Source organism: Meira miltonrushii (genome assembly GCF_003144205.1).
Source record: "Meira miltonrushii strain MCA 3882 unplaced genomic scaffold FA14scaffold_4, whole genome shotgun sequence".
NCBI lineage: Eukaryota > Fungi > Basidiomycota > Exobasidiomycetes > Exobasidiales > Brachybasidiaceae > Meira > Meira miltonrushii.
In genome coordinates this window covers 210,528-229,551 of record NW_020289946.1, presented here as the reverse complement: position 1 = coordinate 229,551, position 19,024 = coordinate 210,528, and the positions used below count along the sequence as shown (strand labels likewise).

Genomic DNA, 19,024 nt, shown 5'->3' with positions numbered 1-19,024 from the left:
GTAAGTAGTACCGACGTGAACAAAATAAGATGGAGAAAGAGGACGTGAGGAAGAAGACGTGAGAAAGAAGACATGAGAAAGAAGACGTGAGAAAGAAGACAGAAAAGAAACCCTTTTCTTGATTGTACTAGATACTGAAGCAGTCTGCATCAATCAAATCGGCTTTGTATATGCATGATCAGTAGCCTCGTTGGCGTCTATATTGATCGGGATCAGAACTTCTGAGTCTTCTTTTGTAGTCGTCCTTGGCTTTTTGTCTTGCTTCTTTTTTGGCTTTATTGAACTTGTCTAGAGACACATCATGCTTTGGGGCAGTATACTTTATTATTTTAGTTTGATATCCGTCAGTATATGGATTAAATTTTGTTTCTTCAGCAAAACGTTCTTTCACTCGTTTGGTTGATACCTGAGGATGTGCACTTGGAGTGCGTTTAGTTCCCTTTGATGGACCTGCGGGTGCTTTGCTTGCTGTATCGATATGCGATCCTTTGACTGAGGGTGAAATACCTATCGCATGTTCAGGTGATCGCTTTGGCGAATGAGAAGACTCGGATGGATTCACCGATGCTTGATGGCTCGGGGACGTACTTCCATCATTGGAAGAGACCTGTAAGCTCAAGCTGATAAAGGCAGTGAAGAGGATCACGATTGAAGAGTATGTACGAATATTCATGGCTTGAAATCCCTTGATAGGTCAAATCGCTTGCTTGTTGGGGAGGAGACGAAAGATCCTATCGGATATACTGCTTTTATTCTATACAATCGAAAGCAAAAGTTGATTCAGGGAGTTGATGTGTACTCAATAGTTTCAGTCTTTACAGCTATACCTCCCCGAGAAATACAAATCCTATCACAATGTACCTCCTTTACACCAGCTGCATAGACAATTGCAAAGATTAAGAGACACAATTGCGTTTAGCTGAGATGTGCAGGAGGTGGAACTAGCATAGCACCGGGACGTGGATTTGCGTTGCCAGTTTTATATTCCGTAGAGTGATGCAAAGTTTGTCAGCTTTCATGACTAAAACGTACATTGATCTCTGTATTTTACTGGTGGATTGCCTCTAGGATTGCTTCGCGGCTTCTTTTCGATTGCTTAGCTATTGTTAAAATTCCATCGCATGCTTTGCATTCCACAAGATCGGGGCAAGCTTGGCAACGACATTGCACAGCTTCGCTTCGGACGGGACTGCTGCGGTCCATCAGGAGCAAATTTGTTGAGTAGCACTCTTGTTGCTACGATCTGTCCGAAGTTGTATCTATCACAATGATCTCACTAAGAGCGTTGAATAGATATCCGTGGTTATAGTTTCGAACCTTCATTTTAATCTGAAATATTATTCTGTTCCATTGAAACGAATTGTATCTGGTACAAGGCTACATGACGATCTTGTATTGTATTTGTATAAAACCCACTTAGGGTTAGGATTATATCCTAACCCTAAGTGGCCTTCTTTCTCCTGTGCAAAGATTCAAGCGATTCTCCATTATTCTGTTCCATTGATCATTCCTTTCTATACTTATATATTTTGAACTTAGCCTAAAGATACCGTTTCGTGAAAGAAAGGTTGTTTAAACAGTATTCAAATTATGTCATGGGTTCATCATCGAGAATGAAGCATTGATAAGGTGTGATGAAATACTGCTAAATACGTTGACAGCTAAATTTCTGCCCTGAATCGGAGACTATTTATCATCTTTTAGAATTGTGTTATTAATTGAAACTATAGCAAAATCCGATGACTTTCAGTCTCTAAATTGAATTGTAAAGGATGATAGACTTCAAGAGGGGGACAACGTGAATACGGAATATCAAAACTGGTAGATGGTACAATGACAAGAGATGAACTATAAAGAATCGAAGTGATCATCAAAAGGAGGAGGAAATCATAAACAAGGAAAGTAGCTCGTAAAAAAGTATGTACGGCTAAAAAGGCTTTAACACAATATGAACTTGAAAAGTCTGCATGTGTTCCGAGAGTCACCATGAACTATAAGCCTTCCTATCATAATCTACATATGGCGAACTTTATTGATCAAGCGACGTTGACGAACCTTATGATGTGATTCAGCTGTTCTCGCGTCGAATGCTTCTGAATCAGGATTCAAAACTGCCTTCTTTTTATCATAAGAGCTCTCTTGTGCGATCATACGGGCTGAAACCTTTGGATTGGAGGTCATACCACTACTTACATGTTGTTCATTGACATTGATTCCTTTACCATGACTTTTAGGAGAACTTGGAGGTGAAGAAGCCGCTACGTGATTCACGCCTGTTTCCACCCCAGCTTGCAGGGTCAAGCTGATTAAAGAAAACATGAAAGAAGCAACGAAGAAGTAGGAAAGGTTCTTCATCTTGAATGATATCAAAGTGAGTGTTGATGAGGAGAGAGAAAAAATTAGTGACGAAAATTTCCTCTTTTTATACCTTTAGGTTACCTTCTTTACAGCGGTAATGTTTTCCCTTTGAAAATATCATACTGAGTCGAATTTTACAGCCTAGACAAAAACAGGTGTGAAGGAGCTTGAAAATAATCAAAGGGGCATCCTGTTTAAACAAAGTGTTGCCATATGCGGTGTTGTAGCTTCACCCGTCGGCGTATTGTATAAGCTGTGAAACGAGGCTTGGCAAAGTACTCGAAGGATGACCTATTCAAGTCAAATCATTGCTATCGTACACACCCTGGAAATCACACTTAGACTCGTAGCGGTGCTATTGAAGGTCAAACAGCTAAGAATGGGGCTTAGACTGGTTTATAAAAAAGGTAAAAAGTATGATCAAATCGATATACCCTATCGATTACTATAATTCCCAACTCTTCAAAAAGGAAAAGTGTGAGTGCCTATGATATTCGTAAAGGATACCTGAGTTGGTCAAAGCGGTCTTAGAATCGTCTGACACTTAAAGCGGATAAGGATTTTAGTACTAATGAATAGTGATTCTTTTATACTTGAACGAGGCCTGATGTTTCTATTAAAGACCCGAAGTGGTGTATTGATTTATTGGCGTTAGACATAAGTCCGTTGTCATATTATTTAGTGTTTCCCCGTTTTGTATACCACGAACAAACTGCCACTGCCATGAACAGTATAGCATACACAGCCAGCAAAGACTAAAATACTTGATGAAGACCCGAGATTTTCTAATTGTAGGTTTAAATCTCTTTAAACACCATGGACAAAGTGCAATTGCTGTAAGCAATAAGGCGTACACGGCTGTGCCCACATAGAATGTAATGTGATCACAATAGCATGACTATCCATCTCTGACGAATTCAAGGTAATGTAGACTGCCCCGATCTTAAATTTTTGCTAATACGTCTCTTCAAAACATTTACACTTCTCATGGAAGAATCAGTGGTAAAGAGATAGAAAAGGGTTGATTTTTCTTTCCTTTTCCTGCCTTCTCTTCACCAACTTATCAATTAAGAAAGTCTTCAAGATGCCTTCTACTCGCGCTATCATTTCACTCTTTGTCTTTATCGCTTCTTTACTCAATATGAGTATACAAGCTGCCGTTGGCGAAAATGGTGATGCTTCTTCTTCCGTATCTATGTCAGCGCCACGCTCAACCCTTGCGATCACAAAAAAGGTCGGCCAATCGCCTACCACTCCGCAACACATGCATGGGTTAAATATTTATGACTCGAGTGACAAGGATGCTCGTCAATATCGTGCTGATTCTTCTGCCGCTAAGACGAAGGGAAAACCATCTTGTCCTACTGGTCGCAAAGGGCAAGAGGAGCCAAAGAAGGATATTTATCGCCCACGCCATGGCAGACACTTTGAGTAGTAGGATGTCATCTCATTATTACGACTTTACTTTTACGATACTCTTGGTAGAGCTGCTTTGATTAGAAGTAGGCTTCATCATTCGTTCTATTTCTGCTCCTATTACCGTCTTGTTCTTCTTTTCTCCTGTTGTTGTCCTCTTCGTTGTTCTTCTCTGGTTGACTTTCTCTTTCTTCTTCTTCTTCTTTCTACGTATGAATTTTTATTTCAATCGTTTAATTTTGCGAGCTCGTAGAAGCTAAGACACTTTGTTGTTATTTATTTCCGCTGCTGGCAAAGCTACCTTCTTGCCAAGGAGTTCATTGAGCGTGATAAGCGACGTACTCCCTCTCCCAATCATAATGAACTGTATATAATTTCTCATCAAGACGACTGCGATTACAAGGCAAAAACATAACAAGAGAATAAAGAGATGCTGGGCAGAGAAAAGAAGATAACAAAACAAAGGCCCGAATAAAAGAGAAAAGAATGGAAACTGCACCAGACAACAACCATCACACAGCGATTGCGGTTTGAGCAGGTTGTGCAAGAGGAGCTGCAGCTCCAGTGAAGTTTCTACGAATGATTCGCTTATCGCCATGACCGGACATACGAATCATACCCGAATTTTCAAGAGATTGCAAAAGATCCCAAAGTTCTGTAGCATCTACGGCAATGGAAGATTGATCTGCTAGTTTTTTGACCAAATCATTGTAACGAATGCCACCTAATGCATTCGTACTATTGTCATCAACCAACTTTTGTACTTGCTTTTGTAGATCACCTGCCATTCGGCGTTGTTGTGCGCCTCTTCCAGTATTGATCAAATCCAAATCGATCAAACCGGTTGTTGGATCGGTTGCAGATGATTTTGCAGCTTCACGAATCAATCGGAATGCTTCTTCAACATCTTCAACCAAGACTTCTTTGCGTAATCGCATGCGTGCATGAGCTTCGCTTAAACGAATACCGCTTTCCAATTGACGTGTGGTAGCAGTGATACGCTTTTCTGATGCTGCCACTCCTCCATCTGATCCTGCTTTACGTAGAGAAACATAGTGTCGTGCCAATGCTTCTCCTGCTTCAGCTGTGATCTTTGGATGAATGTTATTGCGTGCATAGCTGATGTAGGCTGTCAAAGTCTGTTGTTGTAGCATATCCCGGGCACTGGTCTTCTTCTTGGAAGCTGCATCGTCTTGAATGTACAATCCAACCAAGTGACGGGCCAATCTTCTATCAGCGCTTTCATCAACTTTGTCCAAAACCAAGTACACCAAATCGAAACGAGAAATCAAAGTTGGAGGCAAATCGATATTCTTGGTGATTGGCAAACGAACATTGTACTTGCTTCCTACCGGATTTGCTGCAGCCAAGACAGAAGTACGTGCATTTAATGTAGTGATGATACCGGCTTTGGCAATGGAAACGGTTTGTTGTTCCATAACTTCGTGTAGCACACTTCTTGTGCTATCGTTCATCTTGTCGAATTCATCAATACAGCAAACACCTCCGTCTGACAAGACCAAAGCACCACTTTCCAATACCAATTGTTTGGTATCAGGGTCACGGGTAACGTAAGCAGTCAAACCGACTGCACTACTACCTTTACCACTTGCATATACACCTCTTGGTGCCAACTTGTGAACGTATTGCAACAGTTGTGATTTACTGGTACCTGGATCACCAACCATGAGAACGTTGACATCACCACGGTAACGAGGGCCTGCGTTGCTGTTATTGGAATTGGAGTTGGCAAGATTGTTTGCATTTCCATTGAGCGCAATCTGTTTGTTTGTTCCACCAAATAATTGCAACAAAATTCCTTTCTTCACATCTTCCATTTCGTAAATGCTTGGTGCAAGACTGCGTGCCAACAACTCATATACATCTGGTCGATCGGCAATTTGAGCAAGCTTTTCCTCTAATGAGAGTGAAGATTGCGAGTCACCATCTTGTGAAGGAATGATGCCCACCGTACTGACATCCACTTGGTTTGCTGTTTCATCATCATCGCCTCCGACGCCCATAGCATCGACATGCTCATCATCTGTACGTGTAGAAGAATCCAAGCCCAATCTACGCCCGTTACCATCCCCACGACGCATATGGATCACGTCAACAAATGTCTTGTACAAACTCTTTTGAGAACGTTGACGAGGATGAACACGAACAGGTTGACCACGGAAAATACCTGTAATCTCAACACGATCACCTGGTTTGCACATATCCACCAATTCGTCATATGCGCATAAGGTGACACTATGAGGTGTTTGACCATCAGGAACAACGTCGGGTGTCTCTTGCAAACGAATGATTTGACGATCGGCAAATTCGCAACGGTTATGAATCAAACTCATTGTGCCTAAAGCACCGCAGCTTGCTCGACTGCAGCGTCTTGGCTCTTCGATACGTCCTCTATCGATTTCGCTTGTGACAGTGTTGTTGCAACGTAAACAACGGAAAAAGGCTTTCTTCATATCGGGAATCATTGGAGTTGCGCGAATGACTAATCCACGAACAGTGATCAATTGATCGATATCGTTCGGGTTCAAGTTACGCATATTGATGGATTCCAAACCATAAATGCGAACCTTGTAAATATTCTTTTCAATTTGTTCACTCTTTTGTTCGCCATTCTCGCGATCCTTTTCGTAGGCAATGTCCAACAGAACGTCTTTGAGCACGTTATCCATAATGGGAACAACTTCGTTGGGATATTTGACAAGATCGTAAGACAACTTCTTTGAAGGACCGAAGCATGCCAAATCGGAAATGCGTACGTTGAGAAGTGTTTGATTAGTTTGATGCATTTGATGCATGTATTTTTCATAAACCAATTCTTCACCTTCAGCAGCTGTACCACGAACGAAAGGCTTGTTTTGAGCACGTAAGCTTGCCCAGCGATACTTCATTCGGAATTGTTCCAAAAAGTCTTTGAAAGCTGTCATTGTCTCTGCCAAAGAAACTTGCGTTCCCCACAACACTCTACTATCACCTTCCGAGCGTGCAGTAGGATCGGTGGTAAGTGCTTGTTGAGATAATGTCAAATCGCTTTGTGAGCCAATATCTGATTGTTGACCAACGGTAGACGTTCCATCGCCAGTCAATGTACGATCAACTTGACTTTGACGTTGAGCAGCACGATTACGACGCATTGCAGAAGGTGATGAGATCATCATTGGACGAATTTCTCCACGAGTAGTACGTGGGGTAGAAGTAGCAGAACTGCTGCTTGGAAAGAAGAGTGGTTGATCTTCTGTTGCTACACTGCGCATACCTTCACTGCGAAGTCCACTTGATGGCATGGGACGACGTTGATTTGCAGCTGAAGCACGAGGGGTTTGCAACGGGGACGATGTGGGGAAATGAAGTGGTGAAGAACCGTTCATTGCTGGATAGGTGAGAGAGAGAGGTCAGCATCTTTTGAAATACATTTTCAGGGTGCTCGTGGAACTCACCTTGATCATCACTAAGGGGTGCACGTAATTGTTGTTGACGACGAGGTTGCACGCTTTTTGGGCTGCTACTGCTCGAAGGAAATGCTAATGCTGAAGGAGAAGAAGCAACAGCAGATCGAGCCGCACCATCGTCTTCCTCCATAGCATGATCTTTTGTTGGCTGTCTGTTTGGTGTAGACATGTTTGCGATCTTTGAGATGATGGAAGAGTGTTATCAAAAGCGAATATGAATGCATGGCGAAGAGTACATTCTTTTGGTGAATTTCTGCAGTTTCTCAATTTCACTGACGCAGTGCCCATCCTTCGCGCGATTGGGTGCAATTTATCACTCCAACACGTTGAACGCGTTGGATCAATTTACACGTCGGAATGAAAGACGCGTCAAAGGTCAAACGCGTTCTTTTGGTTAGGTAAGCAACATTGCACGTGTAAATTGTCTCTTTAAATTTTTAATTCTTGAAGCACTAAAATTCTCAAAAAGTGGATTGAGAAGAAGAAGCATAAATACCGTTAACCGTTGTCACCACCATTCATCAGTCTCATCACAAAATGCCGAGAAAACCAAGAAGAAGTCAAGCAAATGGAGCAGAAGTAAAAGCTGCTCCAGTGAATGCAGATGATACCACAAATATTGAAACAGCGGCACCTTCAGCCAATGTTCAAAGATATAAAGATTCTCGAAGAAGGCTATCACATCAATCCGGACAACATAACACAATCACCACAGGAGGATCGGGTTTGTTTGTTGGACCGGAAGATACTGATGCTTTGCAAGATGAGCAAGCAAACGTTCAAGATCTAGATGAACCTACTTTAGGACAAAGATTAAGAGGAATACGATCAAGTGCAGGAACATCGTCAAAAGGGATCGGATCTTCTTCCAATGGAATTACTGGATTAAATGGATCGAATACTTTGGCTGCAGACGATGATGACGAGGACCAAGAAGAGGACGAAGATGGAGAAGGAAATCCTATCACACGCGTACCTTTACCTGAAGGATCACTATCTTTGGGAGAGACATTGACACAAGCTTTGCATTCAAATGATTCTGCTATGTTATCCGGATGCTTAGCTCATTCGGATCCCACTGTGATCAGATTGAGTGTTGTACGATTAAGTGGGCCATTGGCAGTACGGTTATTGGAACACTGTATCGAATTGATGGCAAGAGGAGGAAAAAAGAGTGTTGGACAATTGAGCAGTGCTCGTGCTCGTGGAATCATTGAATGGGTTCGTGCAACGTTGACTGCTCATACGGCATACTTGATGTCTTTGCCTACACTTGTTCAACGTTTGGCACAACTGCACTCTACACTCACATCTAGACTAGCATCGCAAGAACGCTTGTTAGCCTTGAATGGAAGGCTGGAATTGGTGCTAAGTCAGATTGAATTGCGTAACGCATATGCTCAACAGAAACAGGCAAGAGTTGGAAGTGGTGGTGCTGGTGGTGGAAGAAAGAGAGGGAAGAAGGGAACTGCAACGCAAAAACAGAATGGTGTTAAGCAGTGGGTCGAAGGATCCTCCGACGAAGAAGACGACGAAGAGGAAGATGAAGAGATGGATGTGGACGATGAAGCCGATGTTCCGATCCAAGCAGAAGAGGAAGGTGTCGTTCAGGATATTGCACTCGGTGGAGCTGGTGCTCATCGCAAAGCCAGTAAGGTCAAACGTGTAGAAGCAGAGTCCGAAAGTGAATCTGACGCTCAGGACGATGACGAAGAGGAGGAAGATGACGAAGAAGATGATGATGAAGATGATGAGGAGGAGGACGATGACGACGATGAAGATGAAAATGGTCTACTGGACCTCGAAGCGGAAGAGTCTTCCGATGAAGGATCATACGATTCCGAAGAGGAAGACGATGATGACGAATGATCACATGTCCCATTCTTGCATTGTACAGCCGCATTTGCATTAATTTAATGCAACGACCAATGATTGCTCACTCATCGCATACCGTAAGAGTTTTTTCGTCAGCAGTGCCTTGATCAAAGTCTGCCTTTTATTTAGTGTCTAGAAGTCTATAGTTCTAATTACCGCTTCCGATTGATCGTATGAGCCCCTTTTCACAACGGACCAATCTTACATTTAAAGCACATCGGGGCCAGATCATTGTGTATGCACAAAATGAAGGATGTCAAGGCAGAAAGAAGCGACCCTTATATTCAAATTTGCTTTTCCGGGGCATGTACTATGAAGTGTTTTGACCTGTGTTGGTCATCCTTTAAAGTAGTTTGCCACACCTCTTCATAGCTTTTACGATACACCGATGGGGAGAAATTTACAGCACCGCACAAGGCAATGCTTTGTTTAAAATAGCAGGCCCCGTTTATGTTGGAGTTCCTTTACACTAGTCTTTGTCTTGGCTGTAAAATCCAATTCAATAAAGTAGGATTAGAGTAAGTGTACTATCAACGTAGAAAACGAAACGTAAAGGTATAAAAAGAAGAAGTTTTCTTCAATCAATTGCCCTTTCATCTCATCAACACTCAGTTTGATTTTCTTTAAGATGAATAACCTTTCCTACTTTTTCATTGCTTCTTTGATATCTTCTTTGATCAGCTTAAACGTACAAGCTGGAAAGGAAACAGGCATGAACCACGCATCGGCTTCTTCACCTCGAAGTTCTCCTAAAAGTCATGGTGCAGGAATTAATCTTAGTGAGCAGGCAACAGTGGTTTCTGAGAAGAACGGTGGCGCTCCTGTATATCCTAAGATTGCAGCTCGTATCCACTCAAGTGAAAGTGCTAAAGGAAAGCAAGTTCATACAGCAAGCGAAACAACAGCAGGTCCATCCAAGGCTTCAGCTATACATGCTTCAAAGCCTTTGCCCGTAGCCAAAGGTAGTAATGTTAGCATAAAGAACACTAGTGCACCAACACCTACTGCAGAGAAGGAACATTACATCGAAGTTGGAAAGTATAATCCATATCTCAAAAAACATCAATATACAAAAATTAAGCAAACGCCGGAACAACATGAAAAGAACTTAGCAAGATTTGGTATAGTCAGACATCCAACAGCCAGTGACATTCACGTAAAGATAATTAGGATCGGGCATTCTGAGCAATCCAAAAGTCCCTGGAGCAGATGATGACCATTTTACAAGACCGAATTGATCGATTCAAATGAAGTCTACTTCTAATAATAAAAAAGAAATGGAGCTACTTTTTCCTTACCAGCGTGCTTAAATAGCTCTTGCCACTTTTAGATCGATCTTTTTCGAGACTTTATCTAATCTTTATTTCTGCTCTCACCCTTTATTTCAACACTTGTGTTCTATACCTGTATCTTCTCTTACGATGACGAAGAAGACGTTAATAATGAGGATACGTAAGAGGAAAGCGATAAGGACCAATGATCACAAGTTCCATTTTTGTATTGTACAGCCGCATTTGCATCAATTTAATGCAATGACCAATAATTGCTCGCTCTTTGCATACCATATCATTGGCTAGACAACAGTGCTGCCCTTTTTCCGGTCTACCTGGTGTCCAAAAATTTTCAAAGTCTAAATTACGCTTCCGAATGATCGTATAAACCCCTTTCTCACGACGGACCGGAGAACATGAAAAACTTTTTTTGCATCTTTAGATCTTGATTGAGCAGATCCAGTAACTATCAAGTCAGAATAGAGTCGTTACTGTGCATCATGTGAGCGAAGGAATGGCACTTTCCGAGATAAGGATAGAAAATTGAGTCTAAAAAGATTCTGACGGCATAATCACAGCCATGATCAGAACAGAATGGTCTTAATCGACTCATGACCTTGAGCTTCGTGAAAGAGGGCGCTAAGTTGTTTGAATTATCCCATTCTATTCTGTTGCAGCCTTTCTCATGTCTTTTCTTGTAGCAAAATCACATGATGCGCCCGTGAGAATACTCCGCACAAAATTACACAGCCATAGCCAGGAGTTGTGATGGCAGAAGTTTCATACTGAATCGAGTTCCCTCACGTCGGGGCATGTAATGTGCGAAATCTCAGTGTTCCTTGGCGTAAATTTGTACCAGACTTTCTGAATATTTGAAGATAGCAACATCGCCCTGACATCTGAGGCGCTGAACATACAAATTGCATGGCGTCTAAGGCTAAGTATAAATCTATACTCAGAAGCTGCGTCTAGATTTGACGGTTAGGCGACAGCCTGACGTATTATTTTCTCTTTAAGAAGATGCTAAAGAGCAACTATAAAAGTATACAGGATCTTTTATGCGTTTCTGAAAAGTTCACCTTTCCTAACACCAAATCACTGAACTCATAATGCAAACGTCACAACTTCGAACTTTCTACGTCTTCAAAATGTCAACTAAAACCATTATTATCTGCTTTTTTGTCATAACCATGGCCGCAATCGGAAAGCGTAGTAGAGCCAATTCGATGTCGAACTGTTGTTGAAAAGAGAAGAAAATCTCCAACAAAAACAAAATGGCGTTAAAAAGTTCATTGAATATCACCTAAGGAGAAAGACGACTAGGAGGAAGACAAAGGAATAAAACGAGGATATTATAATATCATTCTTGTATCGCGTTGCCACAACATGTTTCATTTAGCTTAATGACCATTATCTGAGTACCGTGCGAGAAATTTGTCAGCAGTGCCTTGATCTGAGGTCGCACTTTTATTGGAATCTTCACTTGACTAGCGGAAGATTTAGCGGATACCGACTTTTCGTTCTCATTTTGCTTCTGAGACTTTGTACAGTGACCCCTATCTCTTGACGGACCGAAGCAGGAAAGGAAAATTGTTTGTATCTGATGGATCTAGATCGGACATAATGCCCCGTCAAGCCAGATAATAAATGTTTTGATCTCATGTGACTAAAGGCATGCTTCGTCCCGAAACACAAACAAATCTGGTCTGAAGGTATTGTACCAGGCCGAATATGCCTTCTCTGGCTCATGACCTTGAATGTGTGTGAAAGGAAACGGTGTAGTGCTTGACTTTCTCTGATCTATCTTGCTTTAGTCAAATGGAGAACATGCCTTAGAGCAGGCAAAAAAGGAAGAATGAGCCAGCCACGATTGTCAAATCTTTATGTGCAAACACAAATGTAACTTCAAAGACGCCTGAGATTTACCAGTCGCGCTGTGGTGTAATAAGCGGTAAGGAATGTTCGAACAAACGAACAAAAAGGTTTTCAAGCTTGGCGGTCAGATGACATCGAAACACGAAAAATTATATTTGGAATGTTAGCGAACACCTCTACAATATAAATACCGATATGACTTTGAAATAATAGTACTTTCCATCACCCAATTATTTATCTTATAACACAAAGTACCCCAAGAAACATCAACACCCTCATCTCTCAAACATGTCTACTCAAACTTTTGTCATCTATTTCTTTGCCATCGTCATGGTCGTTATTGAGAAACGCGGTAAAGCCAATCCGATTGGAAATTGCTGTTGATACAGTTCACAAATGTACATCCTTAGTGAACACATGCAAGGTGAGCTCGCTGGTGGTTCAAGCATGGATTCTTGGGCTAACATGATCCACATCTTCTAGGATACGAAATCTCAGTGCATTAAGATCGATTCTAGAACCAATCCAAACGACCGTAATTTCTTCGCTTGGATTCTTTTCCCGCCTCTTTCATCGCCACTCACGCTTTTCACGCTTCCTGGAAACCTTCGACATCTCCTTATACCTAAAGCCTGCTTATATATACTCCACCTTATCACTCACTTTAACTTTAATCCTATCCTTTTACCCCCCCCCCCCCCCCAATTTGATGTGACTGAGATGATTAGACAAAACATTGCAAGCCCAGATGAACCGCGAAAATAATTTTATATCGATAACAAGTCGTGCTAAAACGGTTGCGGCGAAATAGATTTGTCTTGCCAAGTTTCATTCGATAAATCGGTATTTATGAAGCTGCTGATTAGATTCTCTCTTCGTAGAAACGGCGTCAATCGTAATAAAAGGCTGTGTACCAATTTCGATGGAATAAAAGCTTTATTCCAAATCTGGACAAAAGTTATACTTTTCATTTATACTATTAGACTAATGACCTTTCAATGATTGTTAAGGAGGGTTATTTTTCTTGCCTATTCTCTTTGTTTATAACCAGCTGTAATTGCTCTGTCTTATCACTCATTCAACCTCTATTAGATCCTTGCCATTCAAGAGATAAGTGAACAGAAGTTGTCAGACAGTTGAGCTTAATACAGAGTAAGACAAGCCCCGAGGATACTGTTACAAAGGTGCATTCAGCCAGAATAGCATTCCGATCTCCACTTAATTCAGATAGGTAGCCCTGATCCGTAAAAGTTGATTGCCCCGGCAGCCTGTGCAGATTAGTTGTACTTATAAATGACATGACTGTGTTGATCGGTTTCGAAAGATGGCTTTTCATACCATCACGATCGAGATTCGAAGAAGCTTCGTGTGATGACGATGTACTGCATTACAGCTTATTGGATTATCTCAATCATCACCTTTACTCATCTTATCGGTCTCAGCTTTCAGGCTACAAGGAGTCATGCGGATGAAACATCTGTGATCGAAGGAGGTAATGCAATTGTTTCGCAATCGATTGCAAGTCGTAAAATGTTAAAGAAAGATCTAGGCAAGCTTTATTCCAAACCCGGACAGGAGATTCGAAATCGGAGTGGTAGAGGGGAAAAGGCAATTAAAAATCAAGTTCTCCCATGTAAACCTGCTAAACCACCACTAAATAAAGTGGATGACTTTCATCCATTTGTACGGCCTGTGCTTTCTTCCATGCTCAGGAGAATTGAGAAAAAGCATGATTAGTCAAATTTTGTCCAGGATATCCTGTAGTCTTTTCCGTGACTGCAACGGAAATGCCTTCGATTCAAGCCGGCATTCCTACCACAGACTTTGATGATATTTGCGTTCAATAGCATATTGTACATATAACTTTTAAGCTTTATTACGTAGTCTTTTTGCTGGACTTGAACTCCTCTTTGGCGAATCGATAGCAGATTTTGAGACACCTTCCGAAGATGCAATCTTTGCCTTTGCAATAGGACGTGCGGCAGAAGGAGCGGGTAGCCAATGTAAGACGGTTGCTCTATAAGCAAAAGCAAGAGCAAAGATGATCGTACAGGCTGCCCTTGCGCCTGTTGGAGTGAAAAGCGCCTTTCCGTTGTCGTTGTACACTCTTGCCAAGACTGGCGAGTAAGCGGGATGTGATAATGTGGTAATTCCGAAAACTGTTGCACAGACACTTGCTGCTATAATGTCAATCACTTCAACTAATGTTGTCGCACGTAAGAAGGGTGGTGTAGAGAATGACCAGCCTTGAGGAGAGATGACACTGAGCATGCCAGCCAATTGCCCGCCTCCAGTTGCGCCAATTGTACCGCATAAGATTTGAATAAATAGACTGTTTTGAACAGCCGGGTTGATACTGGCTTTTGTCGTAAGCACACTCATGATAACCGCATGTGATCGTAGCGAGCCATCAAGAAAGATGAATGCAGTATCAAGCATTTTCATTGCTGGTAAATTGACGAATTGCGACAATGTTGAAATGACAACATACACGCCTGCGTAATTCAAAAATGGATGAATGCTGAGTAATTGCATTGGTGTTTGACCTAGAATGAAATTCACCAAGAAGCCACCTCCCCAAGCCATGATTAAAAAGCCAGCAAGATCATATGCGAATGTTGTAGGAGCAGGAGGCGGAGATGATCCGGACTTTTGATTGGCTTTTTGTGCTTGTTGGACTTTTGCCTTTAAGTTTGTATGAATGAATGCGATTCGCAATGCGTGTAAAGTTGGTAACCAAGCATAAGGGAAGATTGTTGAATGAACTTGTCGTGATAGAAGGAGATCGTTCAACTTCGCCGTAGCGGAGAGTAGTGAGGCCGCCATCTCCTTTATGTTGAGAAAAGACACAGTGCAATTGATGGTTGTAGAGAGAAGGAAGCAGCATTCATCCTACTCCGATTCAAGCCTAGTAAATCGGACACTTTGTTCGGACTTCCTTTGGCGCGTAATTCCGTTAACGCGTGCCACTGCAGATCCAGCAAAGAAAGAACGCAATTCCGATTCAACCAGATCATCATTATGAACATCACCACGCCTTCCAGGGTGTAAATTTGAAGTGGCTGTCTATTCGGACTATTATGACATAAAAGCAACATCCACACGCATGATGATGACGGGATGTATTTATGCAGGAGGAAAAGATAAAGCATTACTGGATCATAATGACTCAACATAACAAAAGCTACAGCTAGCATGATTTGTCGTGTTCAATGTTCACTTTGGCCTTTATGTGTAAGATCTTTATGCTGAATCGATGCATATACACGCATTTTGTCACTAATGTTTCTCTTCTTATATGAAATTTGAGGCTTGATAAAGGTATAAAAGATGCCTTTGCTGTCACTTCTTCTGACGAGGTAGACAACAACAGAAAAAACTCCCAAGGGTACACATCTTCAATCTCTATCTCAAGACGAAATGTCCATTCGAGCTTGTCTTCTGCTTTTAGTCATGATTGTCATGATCAAGACTACTAAGAAAAGCGGCGCAAATCCTGTTGGCAACTGTTGCTAAAATCTAGCCACAAAGAAATGCTTGTATGTACGTCATAAGCACTCGGCAAGTTTAGAACACGCATTGAGGCATGAATGTTCTTATGCTGCTCTCACTCAACAATCCACTGGAACCCTTTCGGATCAATTGCAAAGGAAATGCGATTTAAGTAATCTTGTTTCTATTTAACCACTCCAACCACTCCGCCCTGTCTGATTGCTTTCAAAACGTAAAAGGTCATTTTCTTTTATCAAATTCAACGGTCTATTACGTTCCATCCTGACAAGCACTTTTTATCACAACAATCTTTGCGAGAGTATTCTCACCTCATAATGACATTTCTACACCGTCAAAAGAGAATAAAGTTTGCGTGACCATGAGAGTATTCTTTTCAAGTAAGTATGTCAGCATTCCCAATGACGTCGTGCCGAAAACTACGTTCGTGAAGAAAAAGTTTTGTAGATAAGTTTACAGCTGATCAGTACATTTTTACGTACAGATCTCAACTTCTGACTTTTAGGGATGAAAGCGCAGAACACAATATAGAGGATGATACCCTAAAAACTTCGAAGGGCATAGGAAGGGCATAGGGGCTTTGGATAGGAGAGATCGCGCAGGTACAGGGGTACCGTATTTTCTTTCCGCTTTCTTTCCTATCAGGACAGCATTATCTTCCTATCGCAAAATGCTTTGAAGTGAGACATAGCTGCTCAATTCAAGGAAGTTCTAGATACTGGAAGCATCCCTATTCAATCTTTTCCGAAAGATGAAATAATCAATTTTTCTCCCTCACGACCATGCAAATGAACATACTCTTTGCTGCATTGAAGTGAATAGGGGGAAGATTGTGTCTTTACCGATCGCTTTTTTTCACGAATTCTTTCAATGAACATTTGCAAGGGAAATGCATACCTGTAAACTATGTCGTCACATGACCAACCTTTTTAAAGTACCGTCAAGTGTCTTGTATAATGTCCTTTTTTCGCAATCTCTCCTAATTTTTTGACGTGAAAACAAAAGGCAAGATTTGTTGATTTCAAAATCAAATCTAAGATGAAGATATCGAAATATAAAAGGCACGTCAAATTTGTCAGGGCAATCATTTCTTGCCCATCCCGCATATTGTTCTCAGTCTTATTACAACAATGATTACGACAAAGATCTCAATTCGAAATGCTTTGTGCATCATCCTTGTAGTTTTGGTGATGATGTATAGCCTCCCTGTAAACGAAGAAGACAGCGGAGCAAATTCTTATGGTAATTGCTGCTAAACTTCACCAACAAAGATTGGACGGAGTCATTCTGTGTAATGCTACTGCAGAAATGTGTTCATCAAATTCCCCACATTTCAAGATATTTGGTGAGTTGGACCTTAAATCCTTGTTCTTTCAGCGATCGTACTAATATTCCTTTTCTTCAGGAAATTCCTTTTCTGCAGGTCACACAAAACGACTTCAAGAAGTACAAAAGATACAAAATAAAGCTTCAAAAAAATAAGATCCTTACTTCCGCGGCTTTTCTTACTATTCCGAAGATCGAGACCCGTTCTCCTCACGGTGAAGCACACCACATGTATATACTTAATTCTCCTTCGTGATCAAATTCATATACTTTTCGAGGAGAGCATATGCTGTTGTAATGTTCAATTGTTGGGATTTGTCTGAGGAATGCTGAATGTACATGCGATGTTTATGTTCTTTGGTAATGTGAATGGTAGCCGAGGCGGTGTTCTGCGCTGCGCCAATTGGCAAAAGCGGGTGACCGTCTTTGCCGGCGGACTTACTTCTTTGGCGAGCGGCTGCATTTGTTTGGCGGAAACGGTCATCCGCGATCCAACAAATCTGATGATTTTTACTCGGAATGTCTCCCAATTTTTTGTTTGGCGTGAAAACAAAAGGCGAGATTTGTTGATTTTCAGAGTAAACCTAGGTAAATCTAAGAAGAAGGTCAAACTATAAAAAGCATGTCAAATTTATAAATGCAACCACTTCTCGCTCATCCCGCATATCGTTCTCAGTCTTGTCACAGCAATGATTACGACAAAGATCTCAATTCAAAATGCTTTATGCATCATCCTTGTAGTTTTGGTGATGATGTTTAGCATCCCAGTAAAAGAAAAGGACAGCCAAGCAGATCCTTCTACTAATTGCTGCTGAACTTCACCGATATGTACTGGATAAACCAAGTCCATGTAATGCTACCACAAAAATGCTTTTTAACAAATTCCTCAAATTTGAAGGTACGTTGGTGGATTGGACTCCCAGATCCTACCCTTCCAGCAATCGTACTGATACTTCTTTTCTTCAGGTCACGCAACAAGACTTCAAGAAATACGAAAAATACGAAAGAGAGCTTCAAAAGACAAGGCGCTTTTTTCCGCGGCTTTGGCTACCACTCCCGAAATTGAAATTGAAACCCGTACTTTCCCACGCTGAAGAACTCCATGTAAATACTTATTTCAATCGTGATCAAACTCAAATACTTTTCCGAGGAAAAAGTGTGCTGTAAAGTACTTTGATATGATTAAGAGGATGATATCGAAAAGACAAAAGTCATCAGTAATGAGAATCAAAAGAAAAGCAAGATTGAGACTGACAAATAGAGTAAGAAAGAGGACAAAGAAGTTGACGATAGTAGAAACGGACATAAAAGTGATAAATGTTGACCTTAATAGAAGCGGCTCTACCAAAAGTATCGTGAAAGTGTAATTCTAGCAAGAATGCAATGCTAATATGATGATCATTTGCCATCCGCAATTGTATACCGTGGCTGCATGGCCTGGAATGTCTATTGTTTGCCGTGGTGTGGACGATGGATATCCTTCTTTGGCTCTTCTTGCCCATTGCGACGACTAGTTGATGGACTCGGCTTCTTCTTAGTAGAAGCACGAAGAGCTTGGCTTTGACAGGTGTACTCCTCACTATGCTCTTGTTTTTTGTGATTTGAATTATGGTGTTCAGCAAGAGTCTTTTGTTCAAATGTTTCTGACACCATCGGTCTCAAGCGTGCAGCTGATTCAGGTGACGAAGGTGAGGCCTCACCAGTATCAGCTTGCATACTTATTTTAAGCATACAGGCAATAAAGAGAAGAGTGAAGGTGATTGCACGAATTGACATCATTTTAATACTTGCGTGATAGTTGAGTTGATAGAAAAAGGGAGTGAGAAAGGTTGAATCAACACCCTTTACATAGTTTCATCATTGATCCTTCTGTGTACAAATCTTAACAAGACGATTCAAGTGGTGCCTGTGATCACGTTGAATATG

General features: G+C 41.4%; 8 protein-coding genes across 8 annotated transcripts; 3 read left to right on the top strand and 5 right to left on the bottom strand.

Annotated features, from left to right (window-relative positions):
- Positions 1–178: 178 nt before the first annotated feature.
- Positions 179–673, bottom strand: FA14DRAFT_174210 (uncharacterized protein; the record flags this gene model as incomplete). The annotated part of the gene is made up of 1 exon (XM_025500524.1): positions 179–673. The coding sequence occupies one exon, from the start codon at positions 671–673 to the stop codon at positions 179–181; it is 495 nt and encodes a 164-aa protein (XP_025352788.1).
- Positions 674–2,013: 1,340 nt separating this feature from the next.
- FA14DRAFT_157202 (uncharacterized protein) lies at positions 2,014–2,355 on the bottom strand (the record flags this gene model as incomplete). The annotated part of the gene is made up of 1 exon (XM_025497882.1): positions 2,014–2,355. One exon carries the CDS (start codon positions 2,353–2,355, stop codon positions 2,014–2,016), a length of 342 nt encoding a protein of 113 aa, XP_025352787.1.
- Positions 2,356–3,442: 1,087 nt separating this feature from the next.
- FA14DRAFT_157201 (uncharacterized protein) lies at positions 3,443–3,793 on the top strand (the record flags this gene model as incomplete). The annotated part of the gene is made up of 1 exon (XM_025497881.1): positions 3,443–3,793. The coding sequence occupies one exon, from the start codon at positions 3,443–3,445 to the stop codon at positions 3,791–3,793; it is 351 nt and encodes a 116-aa protein (XP_025352786.1).
- Positions 3,794–4,135: 342 nt separating this feature from the next.
- FA14DRAFT_137413 (MCM-domain-containing protein) lies at positions 4,136–7,426 on the bottom strand. The gene is made up of 2 exons (XM_025497036.1): positions 7,230–7,426; positions 4,136–7,162 (listed from the first exon to the last, which is right to left on the bottom strand). Exons 1-2 carry the CDS (start codon positions 7,408–7,410, stop codon positions 4,287–4,289), a joined length of 3,057 nt encoding a protein of 1,018 aa, XP_025352785.1. The 5' UTR covers positions 7,411–7,426; the 3' UTR covers positions 4,136–4,286.
- A 318-nt stretch (positions 7,427–7,744) lies between these two features.
- On the top strand, positions 7,745–9,427 carry FA14DRAFT_74616 (NUC189-domain-containing protein). Its single transcript, XM_025502812.1, has one exon. It carries the CDS (start codon positions 7,779–7,781, stop codon positions 9,108–9,110), a length of 1,332 nt encoding a protein of 443 aa, XP_025352784.1. The 5' UTR covers positions 7,745–7,778; the 3' UTR covers positions 9,111–9,427.
- FA14DRAFT_185601 (uncharacterized protein) lies at positions 9,428–10,329 on the top strand (the record flags this gene model as incomplete). The annotated part of the gene is made up of 1 exon (XM_025501463.1): positions 9,428–10,329. The coding sequence occupies exon 1, from the start codon at positions 9,745–9,747 to the stop codon at positions 10,327–10,329; it is 585 nt and encodes a 194-aa protein (XP_025352783.1). The 5' UTR covers positions 9,428–9,744.
- A 3,734-nt stretch (positions 10,330–14,063) lies between these two features.
- FA14DRAFT_74608 (uncharacterized protein) lies at positions 14,064–15,134 on the bottom strand. The gene has a single exon (XM_025502811.1). It carries the CDS (start codon positions 15,086–15,088, stop codon positions 14,129–14,131), a length of 960 nt encoding a protein of 319 aa, XP_025352782.1. The 5' UTR covers positions 15,089–15,134; the 3' UTR covers positions 14,064–14,128.
- A 3,410-nt stretch (positions 15,135–18,544) lies between these two features.
- FA14DRAFT_157196 (uncharacterized protein) lies at positions 18,545–18,877 on the bottom strand (the record flags this gene model as incomplete). The annotated part of the gene is made up of 1 exon (XM_025497880.1): positions 18,545–18,877. The coding sequence occupies one exon, from the start codon at positions 18,875–18,877 to the stop codon at positions 18,545–18,547; it is 333 nt and encodes a 110-aa protein (XP_025352781.1).
- Between the last annotated feature and the right edge of the window lie 147 nt (positions 18,878–19,024).